We start from the raw sequence: 13,888 nt of genomic DNA, 5'->3' as shown, positions 1-13,888 counted from the left end.
TATTTATTTTTTTTTTTCATTCAACGCTTTTTTTTTTTTTTTTGAAAAATTGAGTTTTATAAAAATTAGAAATCAAATAGGCTTTTTAGTTCAATTCTAATTATAAAATATGTGTTGCTATCAAACTAAAGAATTTGAATACTTATTTCATTTCAACATTTTCTATTTCCAGTAATACCTATTCATTTTTCTAATAAAATACCCATTTCACAAACCAAACACAACCATAGAGTGAGCGGATAATGTTTTTATTCCATATATACACTTTGCAAATGAGGAATTTTAATAACTATGAATCGAGACGCACACGAAAGACAATTTGTTTTAACTAAGTGCCCATAATATTCGCTTTACATTTTAAGTTTCTTTTTTTAGAATGCGGGAGTTAGAATAGAGAGAAAAAATGAAAATGAGACAATAAGATTTCATTTTCTACTCCTTTTCTTAGATAAAACGAAACTATTATTTATTTATTTATTTTTATACATATATTATTTTGTGATACATACAATATCCATCCACTCGAAATTAAGAGCCGAAAATTCACCCATGAGTCCATGACACATACAAACAGGCCGGGCCAAATCGCCCATATTAACACTGTGCATAAGAGAATGTTTGGGACATGGAGTTCTAGAATGGTTTTCTGTGCTGCTAAGAATTGGGCTGGAGAATGGATTTGGGCTTTAAATTGGCTGGTTTTCCAAACAACGCCTTGCTTGCAAGATTAGGCTGGATAATTATTTACGGCCTAATAGACTGGAGTTGGGTAAAGGGCCGACGTCAGAATTATTCAAGATTTTTTTTTTTTTGTAAACTGTATTATTCAAGATTTTGATCACTTTTGAAATAGATAAAATATTTTAAACCAAAAAAAAAAAGAAAAAAAAGGAGCATTTGGCTCTTCCAATGGTAGTGCTCTAAAGACTTTGTTGGTTAGGGGTAAGCTAAAGGACTTGGAGGACTTGGATAGCACTTTCGTTATTCGAAGAGTTACTTTTATTATTATGTAAAAACAACTTTTTACTTCTTAACATATCAACTTATTGCAAATCACTCTTTAGGATTTAAAATATATCAAATCATTCCTTTTATATATATATACACGTTATCAAATTTCTCCTTCGTATATCCATCATAAGGATTTTTAATAAAAGTTGTAACACGTATGCATAAGACCACACCATGTCAAAAAATTAAACTCTACAGGTACAAAAGTGATACCTTGAACTCAGTGACGGAGGGAGGGAGACCCGATTAGGCCATGCACCCCACCCCCAATTAAGGAAAAAAAATTTGTAAGTACAATTAAAAAAAATATAAAAAAATAAATTTTTAATTTTAGTCATTTGGCCCTCCTTCCACCAAAATTTTTTTTTGACCCTATTTTTAAATTTTTTGGGCCCTATTCTTAATTTTTTGGGCCATTAAAAACAACCAATATATTTTTTTTTTAATAAAAAAATTATAAAGAACTGAAAAAAAAAATAAAATTAATTGACCCCTCCCATAAAATTTTCTGATTCTATCCCTGCATGAACTTGACACATAAAAACAAAGAAGGGAATAACACACATCTACCTTTTGTTAAGGGTTGGCTCCGCTGTGAGCCATCCCCATAGCAGTGGGGGTGAGTACGCAAGCTATGCAAACCCTAAAAACATAGGAATAGCCACAAGCCAATTACTACCCCTCCTTTTCTTTTGTGTTTCCTTTTTATTTTATTTTATCATATTTCAAACTGAGATGGGACATATTTTATTGGGCTAACATGATCTTATGCCTAAGTGCCATAATTTTCATTAAAAACCCTAACAACAAGTGTATACAAAAGGCGATTTCATATCAGAATATACCTTATCGAGTGATTTGAAAAAAAGTTAAACTCTAAGAACCTCTAAAGTATTTTTCACTAGAATTAAACCCCATGTACCTTGCACAAGATTTATAGATTGTATTAACTAAATTAGCTATTGCACTCTAAACATAAAAACTTCAAGTGACATTTAGGGCCTATTTGGGAGTGCGATTTCAATAAGTGCGATTTTTAAAATTGCGTTTTTAAAAATTGTGTTTTTAAAATCACTACTTTTTAAAATCGCACAGACGTTTGGTAAAACATACTAAAAAATACTTTTTTTATCAATTGAGTGTTTGGATAACATTAGCATATAATTGCGGTTTCATGACCAAATTACCAATAAGGATGAACAAGACAGAGAGGATGAAGAAAAAAATAAAAAGAGAAAATAATGGTTTTAATATATTTTAGGTGGGTATTCTTGGTATTTTTTTCATTCCCGTTCTAAAAAAGGTAACTATTGCGCCAAATATCTTTTTAATAGAAATCGTGATTTTGTTTTAAATTCGCACGTTTTCAAATAAGCACCCTCTAATCAGCTTATGGAAATCGCAGATTTTTTTGCGATTTTAAAATTTGCGTTTTTAAAATCGCAATCCCAAACACCCTAAAATTGCGATTTGGTTTAAAATCGCAGATTATTTTTTTTAAAACGCACTCCCAAACGCACCCTTATTTAATGAATATATATACCTTCTTATATTAATGTTTCAACCTTGTTATAAATTGTGAATTAAGTCCTGTAGATTAGTGACATTTTCTTTCATATATAGACAAAGATAGCCTATAAACTTTGAAAAAGACAATGTGTTTGTAACTTTGTGTGCTTGCACCGAGCCCCTCAGGCCCCAGAAATGAATGTGGCCCTCCCTTTAATATGACATCTTTGGATTTTTCTCGGCAAAAATGCGATGAACCCATCCCGGAATGAATGTGGGCCCTTTTTTTCATAAGATATTTCTGAATTCTTCTTAGATTGTCAATGATTGCGAATGAACTTTAGAAAAAATGTGTTTCACTGTCTCTCGGCTCTGGCTTGAAAAAGTTGTGCAGGACTTAAAAATAAAATATAAAAATGAAGAAAGAAAGAAAGAGATGTGCATGAAAAATGCACTTTTAATTTCCTGAATTATTACCATTTTTATATTTATACCTCATAATCTTAAAAAATAATATTAAAGTCTTGGGTATTATATATTATCGCATGTTGAAGTAGACATTTCGTTAGGAATTGGGATTAAAATGATCATCTTAAAATTATTTTTAAAAAATAATAATAAAAACAATAACAAAAATAAAAATAAAAACAAAAACAAACTAAGAGGTGGTTCTTCAAAATGAAAAGGAAATGGCTGAACCATCTCATATCGACCCCAAACACTAAAATGGGGGTGGGTACTTGTATATCTTAACAATTTATATGGGTGGTTGGGCCATATATGTTTTTTTTTTTTATTGTTTTTTTAATAATTTTAATATTTGTTCAATTGTTTAATTTTTAAATTTTTAATAATTTTAAGAATATTTTGAGAGAAAAATGAAAAAGAGGTCACGCGAGTGCAAAAGTTGTGGTAGGTCGAGAGGTTAAAGTGAAAATTTTCTCATTTTTATTTATTTATAGGCAAATAGTATTTCATTAAAGAGAAAATATAAGGAAATACACAGGTAAAATCCGAGTAATGCTACAAGTCCCTCTTGTATCGCTCTTGAGTCCCTCTAAGAATGATGTTGCTATTAAAATCACTATTAAACTTGTGATTGACCATTATTGAATTTTGATAAAATAGTAATTTTAATAGTTATATTATTCTTGGAGGGCCTCAAGAAGAACATAAGAAAAACTTTTAAAGTTACTCGGTAAAATCCCAATCACCGGTAGATATACAACAAAAAGAAAGAAAGTAAAACGGGCACAAAGCCAAAACCGAAGAAACAAATGTTTATGTCACTATCCATTACACAAGTGCCAACATAACAATATAGAAAATACTCTAAATAATAATTAATTACAAAAGGACTTATTTCTTTTTGTTCTTCTTTATATATTTTTATAAAAAATAAAAATAAAAATAAAAAGTAATTTTGTCAAGACTCAATACAATGTCACATCAGTAAGTGGCAAATAGAGAACAAATCCATAAAAACAAACGTTCAACGGAATGATCAGGAAGCTCGCAAGCTGGTTGAGAAAACACAAAAGATGGAACGAGTAGTATGTGATCAGGTGACTGAGGTCCAAATGTTTTCGGTGGCCTCATTATTTGGCTTTTGAAATTTGGATGTTTGTTAGTAGAAGAAAGATGGACGTAACTTCCACTTAGTTCTAATTATTTCTTGGTGCTAATAATTTCAACCTCGTGCTAAGAATTGGCACTGCTCTTAGTCAAAAAGGACGACCAATCTAATTTTTCAGCAAGAATATCAAACAACTCTTAGCCGGAATCTAATCTTCTCTTCGCCAGTTTGCCTGATCAGAGGATTGCATAAATGCATGCACGCAAGCCCATTATTACTTATGCTAACTACTTCTAAGCATAAAGCAAAATTGGGTGAATGGAGTACCTAGCATTTGTGCTGCTACTTCCCTTTGTGTTGGCATCTATTCATGTGCTCGCCTCTGGCCTAAGAGCCTGGAAATCTGGCTCGCCAAGACTTCCTCCAGGCCCCAAGCCTTTTCCAATTATTGGGAACATCTTGGACCTCGTAGGAAACCAACCCCACCGAGCCGTTTCCAAGCTCTCCAAAACTTATGGACCCCTAATGACTCTCAAGCTCGGGAGCATGACAACCATAGTCATCTCCTCTCCAGATCTAGCCAAACAAGTACTGCAAAAATACGACCACATCTTTTCCGGCCGAACTATCCCGGATGCTGTCCGAGCACTCAACCACCACAAATTTTCAATGGTGTGGCTGCATCCCACATCGAGTCGTTGGAGAAACCTCAGGAAAGTTTCTGCCGCGCAAATATTTGCTTCACAAAGGCTCGATTCCACCCAAGCCATTAGGAGAAAAAAGGTGCAACAACTAGTAGATCATGTTAAAGAAATTTGTAATAGTGGTCAAGTGGTAGATATTGGTGGAGCAACCTTCACAACTAGCCTGAATGCCATATCAAACACACTTTTCTCTAAAGACTTGGCAGACTATTGTTCAACTGCGTCCCACGAGTTTCTGGAAATCATATTGGGTGCCATGGAAGAAGCTGGAAGGCCGAATGTTGCTGACTATTTCCCTGCACTTCGTTTTGTTGACCCACAAGGTGTACGCCGAAGGGTGAAGATTTATTTTAGAAATTGTTTTAGGACTCTTGATGGTATAATCAATGAACGATTACAATTAAGAGCATCATCATCAAAGGGTTCTCACGCAAGCAGCGATGTACTTGATTCCCTCCTCGATCTCACTCAAGAAGATAATTCAGAATTAAGCCGCGACGACATCAGACATTTGCTTTTGGTGATTGGCTACCTTTCTTGAACTTTTCTTTCCTTTCAATTATATTTTGATAAGCAATTAATAAACTTAGGCAAAGTGTTCTTAACACACACGCACTACTTTATACCAGGATTTGTTTATTGCGGGGATTGACACAACATCAAGCACAGTGGAATGGGCAATGGCAGAGTTACTACGCAACCCTGAAAAAATGGCAAAAGCCCGAAAAGAGCTTGAAGAAGTGCTTGGCAAGGACGAACATATTCAAGAATCAGATATCTCAAAGCTGCCTTATCTACAAGCAATAGTGAAAGAAACCTTTCGTTTGCACCCACCAGCACCTTTCCTAGCTCCCCACAAAGCAGAGATTGACAAAGAGGTGTGTGGCTTTACCGTGCCCAAGAATGCACAAATACTAGTAAACGTGTGGGCAATGGGACGGGATTCAAGCATATGGCCAAACCCAGATTTGTTTGTACCTGAAAGATTTTTAGAGAAGGATATAGACTTCAAAGGCAGAGATTTCGAGCTCATTCCATTTGGAGCTGGAAGAAGGATTTGCCCTGGATTGCCTTTGGCCAACCGGATGGTGCACTTGATGTTGGCATCTCTAGTCCACTACTTTAATTGGAATTTGGCAGATGAGATGGAGGCAAAAGATTTAAACATGAGTGAGACATTCGGCATTACCTTACATAAGGCTGAGCCCCTCCGGGCTATTCCCATTAGATTTGGGTAATTTTCATTGCTTTTGTTTTTAGCTGAATATGGATGTATGCGCATGTCTTTATATTATATGGGTATAATTTAAAGACATGCGCATACATCCGTCTTTGTTGGTTTTGTTTTTCCCTGTATTTTCTTGCTTGTCTTATTGCCTTCGCGTTTGGGCTTAGGATGTGAATAATCTTTTGACCTTTTGGGTTGAGAATGACTAGTTTTGGCGTGGTGCTTTTGGTCATGCCTCAAGAATGACTACCTATGTTCTGGATTGAATTTGCATCGGAGAAATCTGTTCTATAAGCTGAAGATTGGGCATAGGATAGCAGATGTAGATGTCGTAGGTTTTCACTGTAAGATTTTTATGATTTTGAACTTTATGACGTATAATCTTTTAGCTTCGGCTAGGAATTTAAGAGCTTGATGCTTTTGTGATTGTAAGAGTTTTTATACGCTTGATTATTCATTAAGAGTTATTTTTTTTTTTTTTTTTTTTTTTTTTTTGTAAACTGTATTATTCAAGATTTTGATCGCTTTTGAAATAGATAACATATTTTAAAAAATAATAATAATAACAGACGTAAACAATTTTTTTTTTTTTTTTTTTAAAAAAAAAGTTGATTTGAGCATATTTTCATCTTAAAGTGTGTTTTCAAAAACCCATTCTAATTTTGGCTAAAATGAGCATTTGGTTCTTCCAATGGTAGTGCTCTAAAGGCTTTATTGGTTACGGGTAAGCTAAAGGACTTGGATAGCACTTTCATTATTTGTAGGGTTACTTTTATTATTCTGTAAAAACAACTCTTTGTCTCTTAACATATCAACTTATCGCGAATCAGTCTTTAGGATTTAAAATTTATCAAATCACTCCTTTTATATATAAGGAGTTATATATATCATCATAAGGATTTTTAATAAAAGTTGTAACACATAAGCAGTGACGGAGCAAGACATTTTATATTGGGAGTGCCATTAAAATTTTTTTTGCCTCCTAAAAATCTTCTTCACCCTAAAAATTTGGTAATTCACACAATATATGCATCACAAAAAATATCTATAAAAGTTTATAAATATGTGCTCAAACTGATATATTAGAAATGTAACATGTCGACACTATATCAAAAAGACAAAAATACTAAAAAAAAAAAAAAAAAGGTCTAGAATTGTACTTTACGGTCTCTTAGAAGTACAAAATCATCAAGTATCGAATCTAAATCGAAGCTCTCAGCAATTTTCTTTTCAATATAGAGAACTAAACTATTTGCAAGAAAATCATCTTCCATTTTGTTGCGAAGTCGCATTTTAACAATTTTCATTGCTGAAAGTGCTCGTTCGGTAGTTGCTGTAGACACTGGAAGAGTCAAAACAAGATGAATCAATCTATCAATAAGATAATATGTCTTTGATTTTTTCGTCTTTGTCAATCCTTGGCATAATTCTGCAATGGAAGACAAATTTTGTAATGTTGGATCAGTAGTACATCAAGTTCAAAAATACTTCAACTGATATCTCAAATTAATTTTCTTCTGCTCAGAAAAATCAAAAGGATAAATCTTCTCCGCAAGGATACATATATCGTCAATTTTAAAGGATTTATAAGCATCTTTTGGATCCAAAGCAAAGCGAAGTATCAAAAGTTCCATCGCCTTTTCACCAAACCTACTATCAAGCTCTTGCAATTGAAAGTCGATAGTAATATTGAATATGTCAAAATGATAATGATGCTCCAATGTAATGTGATTCTTTTGACTACGACCTCGACTTTCAATATAACGAGCACTCAAATCCGGAATGTCAATTTTAGCTTTCTTGGAGAAAGAGACAACGTTTTCAAGCAAATTATCCCAACCATCATCTCTCAACTTTTGGATAAGTTTTTTTGCAATAGAAACTGAATGAATAGCATTCAAAATGTCTTGAGATTTTTGCTGCAAAACTTCACAAAGAACATTAGTGATGCCCAAGATTTCTTTCATTAAATGTAAAATAAATATGAACTCGAAGGATGTAAGCATTTTATAAGCAGCCTTAGCATCTCCTCGTTGAGAGTAAGTACCTCCTTCTCTTCCAACATCTTCAAGAACTGTACAAGTAGCATCAAACATTCCTATTAGACTATAAATAGAATTAAAATGAGAATCCCAATGAGAATCACCAGCTCGTTTCAAAGTTCTAATTTGGTTAGCCTCTTTTTCCAGTTTCAAGCTCACCAATAGCTTGCATATGTGCAATTTGTGTTGCATGAACAGCTTGTAGTTGATCATGACGTTTACATAAAGCACTAGCCACATTGATAACAAAGCTCAAATTTATGAAGAACACATGAACAAAAGACATGTCTCTAGATGCAGCAACTAATGTTAATTGTAATCAATGAGCAAAACAATGAACATAGTATGCACAAGAACAATCATTAAGAAATAATGCTTGCAATCCCTTCCATTCACCATGCATATTACTAGCACCATCATATCCTTGTCCACAGATATTTTGAATATCAAGGCAATGATGAAAGAGAACATCAGATATTCCATTTTTTAGAGTTAATGCCGATGTATCTTTAACATGAACTATATCAAATGAACGTTCTTGTATAAAACCATATTTGTCAACAAATCTCAAAACAATTGTCATTTGTTATCTCTTAGACTCATCACATGCCTCATCAACAATGATGCAAAATTTAGAGTTTCCAATATCTTCACGAATTTTATCTTGCACTTTACTTGCAATGACTTGCAAAATCTCCTTTTGAATTGTATGTGAAGTATACTTTGAAGATTTTGGAGCATTTTCCAAAACAACACTTGTAACTTTATCATTATATGATGCCAAAATCTTAATCAGCTCAAGAAAATTACCTCGATTTTTTGAATTAAGAATCTCATCATGACCTCTATAAGGACATCCTTGGAATGCAATCCACCGAACAGCATCAATAGAAGTTTTCACACATGGTCGATTATTTTGAATTTGTTTGGTACTTTGTGCATTGAATATTTTATCGATATACCGTGATTGATTTCGTAAATCCTCATAAGATTTCATAGCATTATTATGAGGTAAACAAAGATCCTCCCCAATATGAGTAAAAAAGGCACAATTTTTTTCCTCATGAACTTTTCTCTAATTTCTAAATCCCTTGATAGTAAATACATCCCATCCAGGACGTCCATATTTTTTCATAGTAAAAAGATAACATGGTAGACAATATGCAGTATCCTTAGAACGAGAATACTCAAGCCAAGGAAATTGTGTGAACCAAGAGGCTTGAAAGTGACGAGGGTGATTTTCTATTCCAGAAAGTGGATAATTTGTAAGAATAAATTGATTTGGACCATCTTTCAAATAAGTCCGTCTTATTTCATCACGTCGATTGACTAGATAGTGCCACATCGGATGACGTAATCCTGGATCTCACTCTATAGAAATAGAAGAAACATCAACTTCATTAACATTGAGTGTGGATGATTTAAAATGATTCTCGTGTTTCCGCAATTGGAGATTAAAAAGGATGTTCTTCATCTTCAACCCTTGGAGATTTAAGATGACGCTCATTGGAATTTGAAGTTTTGGCATTAGATTCCAACGGTATATTACTTTTTGAAATGTCGGCTTCTTTCTTTTTGAAGAATGAATCGATAGTTTTAAATTTTAACATGATTCATGAACCTAAAATTTTCAAGTTAAATGACGACCCCGTAAGAGACAATCAAAGTTTATAAACATTAAACAACAAAATAACCAATCATACGGATATTAAAGTTTATTCAATCATTCATATTAATAGTGAAATTAAATTAATGTTTAATCAAAGGTTATATGGATATAAGCAACAAAATAAACATTAAAGTTTAAAACCCACAAATTAAACAGAGGAAAAACAGAGGATGAATAAAAAATGTAGCACAAAAGTTTAGGGTTTAGGAAATTACTAGGGTTGTGACTCACTTGAGAAGATAGAGAGAGTGTCTTTGATTTCGATTTCCTAAGAACCCGCCGGACCCAAAAGGGCCAAATTAACTGAATTGTAGAAAACACCAAAGTATTTGAACTTTTCTCCCAAACTCTCTTCTTGTAAATGGAGCAAAATATAAATTAAGTCATGGTTTTCAACCAAAGCATCAAAATTAGGTGAAACAAAACAACATTTACAATTTACCTTAAACTCCTCCAAAATCCCAAGAATTTCTCCAAAAAGCTTCCATGAGTATTGGTTCTTTCCTTTTCTTACTATAATCTAAAAAATTTAAATACAGAAAAATCAACTCCGGCAATATAACACAGCCTATCACGAATAGACTGAATAGTCAAATCTCGCTTAGTATAGTAGTTAATTCCTATGGGTTTTGACCATCGCATCCCAAAATATTTTGCATAAAACAACTTCCATCTTTCTATGATTCTACCTTTCCATTCTTTTATGCCCATTTCAGAATATCTTCCCTTGCAGTAGGAGAATCATCGATTAAAAATTTCTTCATAACTAGACTCCATAGATGCATTAATACATTATATAAATACATTGATACATATAGGTTTACTAACTTTATTCAATTTTCTAGTAACATGCTAGATCACGTTCAAGAATTGGTTCTTCTTTTCACTTCTTTTCATTACTTCTTGATTTGCTCATTTGCTTCAGTACATGGTAGCAAATAAATGCTTGCATGCCCTTATCTACAAATTTCTGCTTAGTCTGCTAGCTGGTGGATTAGTATTTACTCTCAACTCTTACTAAAGTGCCATTTAATCTATTTTTTGATTTATGGACTAGTGTTTTAACTCCATATTACAAAGAAGATGTCCTATTTTCTGAGGATGAACTAAAGACGGAATATAAGGGCGGGATATCAATTTTGGTCTACCTACAAAAGATATATCCAGGTGAGTTTAAATTTCATTCCTGCATATGCTTTTCATTGTATGAAATGGCTATGAACTTACAATTGCCTACTGTGGTCACGAACTAGATGAATGGCTCAATTTCCAACAATGAAGAAACGATCCTCAACTTACTGAGAAAGAAAAGATGGATTTAACTATTTTTTCTAGGCAACCAAACAGAAGATAATTAAACGAAAATAACAAAAAAATTACAAATTGTCATAAAAGATAAATATGTGGGAATTCAATTAATAATCAGAGAGATCAGATCAAGACCTAATTTGACAGCTGCATCAACGCCTTTTCTTGTCCTCTAGGTTTGAGTTCTCCACCATACAATCTCAAGAAATTGATAAAATAAATTGAAAAATCCAAAATTTAAACTAGGTAAAAAAAAGAAGAAAGAAACTAGAACAAAAATAAAAAACTGTAACATAAAACTACAAAAGCAACTGAGAAGCCGGGGAGGAGGAGACGAGGAGTTACCTGTGAATCTGTGATAGAAAGAACAGAAAACGAAGAGACTAGAGAGAGTCTCAGAGACTGTGAGAGAGCGTCTTAGAGATTTTTTTTTTGGGAGGGTGGGGGTGCACCGCCACTGGTTGCCGTGGGTTAAATTGCTGTGGGTTAAATGGATTATGGGGGTGCGGCCGTGCGGGAGAACTGAGAGTCTGAGAAGCAAAGAAGGGTTGCCGTAATGCCGTGGGTCACTCGGTCTGGGACTTTGGGTTAAATGGGGATGGGGGTGAGCCGTGCGGGAGAAGGGATGGGGGTGCAGGAGATTGGGTAATGGGAAGGGTAGGTAAAATTGTAAAAAGAATTTTTTAATTTTTTTTTTTTAATTGTGAGGGTGCCGTGGGTTAAAAAAAAAAAAAAATTTAAATCCTTGGGAGGGGTAACGTCAAATGTGGCTCCGCCACTGCACATAAGCATAAGACCACACCTTGATTAATAAAATAACTCTACATGTACAAAAGTGCTACCCTGAACTTGACAAATAAAAAATAAAAGGAGAAACTTCACTTTAACCCTTTGAACTTCCACACGATTTGACAAACCCCTTAAACTTTCAAATTTCTCAATTTGGACACCTGAATTTTCAATTACTCTTAATATGGACCCCTTTGTCAATTTTAGCCTTTAAAAATACCGAAAAGACCAAACTATCTATGATTTTCGTTTTTTTTTTTAAATAAATAAAAAAAAAAGGTTTTGGAATTAAGGGTAAAGTTAGAATTTTATATAAAAGTTAGAGGTATAAATGTCATGTAACATTTAAAATCTGAAGTAAAGGTCCACATTGAGAATAATTGAAAGTTCAGGGGTCCAAAATGAGCGATTTAAAAGTTTGAGGGGGTTTGTTAAATCGCGTAAGTTAAAGAAGCTAAACTGAAGTTTTCCCAAAATAAAAACAAAGGAGGGAATAACACATATCTACCTTTTGTTAAGGGTTAGCTCCGCTGCGAGCTGTCCCCGTAGCAGTGGGGTTTGGTACGCAAACCCTAAAAACATAGGAATAGCCACAAACCAATTACTACTCCCTCCTTTTCTTTTTTGTTTCCTTTTCCTTTTATTATTATTATTACTATTATTATTATTATTATTTTATCATATTTCAAACTGAGATGGGGCATATTTAATTTATTGGGCTAACAAGATCTTACGCTTAAATGCCATAATTTTCATTAAAAAACCTAACAAGTGTATACAAAAGGCAATTTTAGTCTCTAAAAGGTAGTTCAATCAGCTGGAGATTACCCCTAATGAAGCGGAGGTCACTAGTTCGAATTCCCCCTCTCCCTCTTATACAAACGTCTCAAAAAAAAAAAAAAAAAGAAAAAGAAAAACAGGCGATTTCATAACAGAATATACCTTATCGAGTGATTTGATAAAAAGTTAAACTCTAAGAACCTCTAAAGTATTTTTCTCTAGAATTAAATCCCAAGTACCTTGCACAAGATTTATAGATTTTATTAACTAAATTAGCTATTGCACTCTAAACATAAAAACTTCAAGTGACATTTATTTAATGAATATATATACCTTCTTATATTAATGTTTCAACCTTGTTATAAATTGTGAATTAAGTCCTGTAGATTAGTGACATTTTCTTTCATATATAGACAAAGATAGCCTATAAACTTTGAAAAAGACAATGTGTTTGTGTGCTTGCACCGAGCCCCTCAGGCCCCAGAAATGAATGTGGCACCCCCTTTAATATGATATCTTTGGATTTTTCTCGGCAAAAATGCGATGAACCCATCCCGGAATGAATGTGGCCCTTTTTTTCATAAGATATTTCTGAATTCTTCTTAGATTGTCAATGATTGCGAATGAACTTTAGAAAAAATGTGTTTCACTGTCTCTCGGCTCTGGCTTGAAAAAGATGTGCAGGACTTAAAAATAAAATATAAAAATGAAGAAAGAAAGAAAGAGATGTGCATGAAAAATGCACTTTTAATTTCCTGAATTATTACCATTTTTATATTTATACCTCATAATTTAAAAAAATAATATTAAAGTCTTGGGTATTATATATTATCGCATGTTGAAGTAGAAATTTCGTTAGGAATTGGGATTAAAATGATCATCTTAAAATTATTTTTTTAAAAAAAATAATAAAAACAAAATGGGGGTGGGTACTTGTATATCTTAACAATTTATATGGGTGGTTGGGCCATATATGGTTTTTGCAGTTTTTTTTTTTTTTTTTTTTTTAATTGTTTAATTTTTAAATTTTTAATAACTTTAAGAATATTTTGAGAGAAAAATGAAAAAGAGGTCACACGAGTCAAAAGTTGTGGTAGGTCGAGAGGTTAAAGTGAAAATTTTCTCATTTTTATTTATTTATAGGCAAATAGTATTTCATTAAAGAGAAAATATAAGGAAATACACAGGTAAAATCTGAGTAATGTTACAAGTCCCTCTTATATCGCTCTTCAGTCCCTCCAACAATGATGTGGCTATTAAAATCATTATTGA

General features: G+C 33.1%; 2 protein-coding genes across 2 annotated transcripts; one reads left to right on the top strand and one right to left on the bottom strand.

Annotated features, from left to right (window-relative positions):
* Positions 1-4,186: 4,186 nt before the first annotated feature.
* On the top strand, positions 4,187-6,360 carry LOC132187631 (geraniol 8-hydroxylase-like). The gene is made up of 2 exons (XM_059602011.1): positions 4,187-5,320; positions 5,430-6,360. Exons 1-2 carry the CDS (start codon positions 4,415-4,417, stop codon positions 6,036-6,038), a joined length of 1,515 nt encoding a protein of 504 aa, XP_059457994.1. The 5' UTR covers positions 4,187-4,414; the 3' UTR covers positions 6,039-6,360.
* A 1,146-nt stretch (positions 6,361-7,506) lies between these two features.
* On the bottom strand, positions 7,507-8,653 carry LOC132188028 (uncharacterized). Its single transcript, XM_059602443.1, has 3 exons — positions 8,467-8,653; positions 8,230-8,373; positions 7,507-8,126 (listed from the first exon to the last, which is right to left on the bottom strand). Exons 1-3 carry the CDS (start codon positions 8,651-8,653, stop codon positions 7,507-7,509), a joined length of 951 nt encoding a protein of 316 aa, XP_059458426.1.
* Positions 8,654-13,888: the final 5,235 nt, after the last annotated feature.

This window comes from Corylus avellana, chromosome ca7, assembly GCF_901000735.1.
Source record: "Corylus avellana chromosome ca7, CavTom2PMs-1.0".
Classification (NCBI taxonomy): Eukaryota; Viridiplantae; Streptophyta; class Magnoliopsida; order Fagales; family Betulaceae; genus Corylus; species Corylus avellana.
Note: the sequence above shows the minus strand (reverse complement) of the source record. Positions and strands in the feature narration are given on the sequence as shown.

Bases quoted from the DNA above. Each gene is read 5' to 3' on its own strand.
- LOC132187631 (XM_059602011.1), top strand. From the start codon at position 4,415: ATGGAGTACCTAGCATTTGTGCTGCTACTTCCCTTTGTGTTGGCATCT. The intron at 5,321-5,429 runs GTGATTGGCTAC...ACTTTATACCAG, and splicing joins ACATCAGACATTTGCTTTTG to GATTTGTTTATTGCGGGGAT.
- LOC132188028 (XM_059602443.1), bottom strand. From the start codon at position 8,653: ATGACAATTGTTTTGAGATTTGTTGACAAATATGGTTTTATACAAGAA. The intron at 8,374-8,466 runs GTGAATGGAAGG...AATTAACATTAG, and splicing joins TGGTGCTAGTAATATGCATG to TTGCTGCATCTAGAGACATG. The intron at 8,127-8,229 runs GTGAGCTTGAAA...ATAGTCTAATAG, and splicing joins TGCACATATGCAAGCTATTG to GAATGTTTGATGCTACTTGT.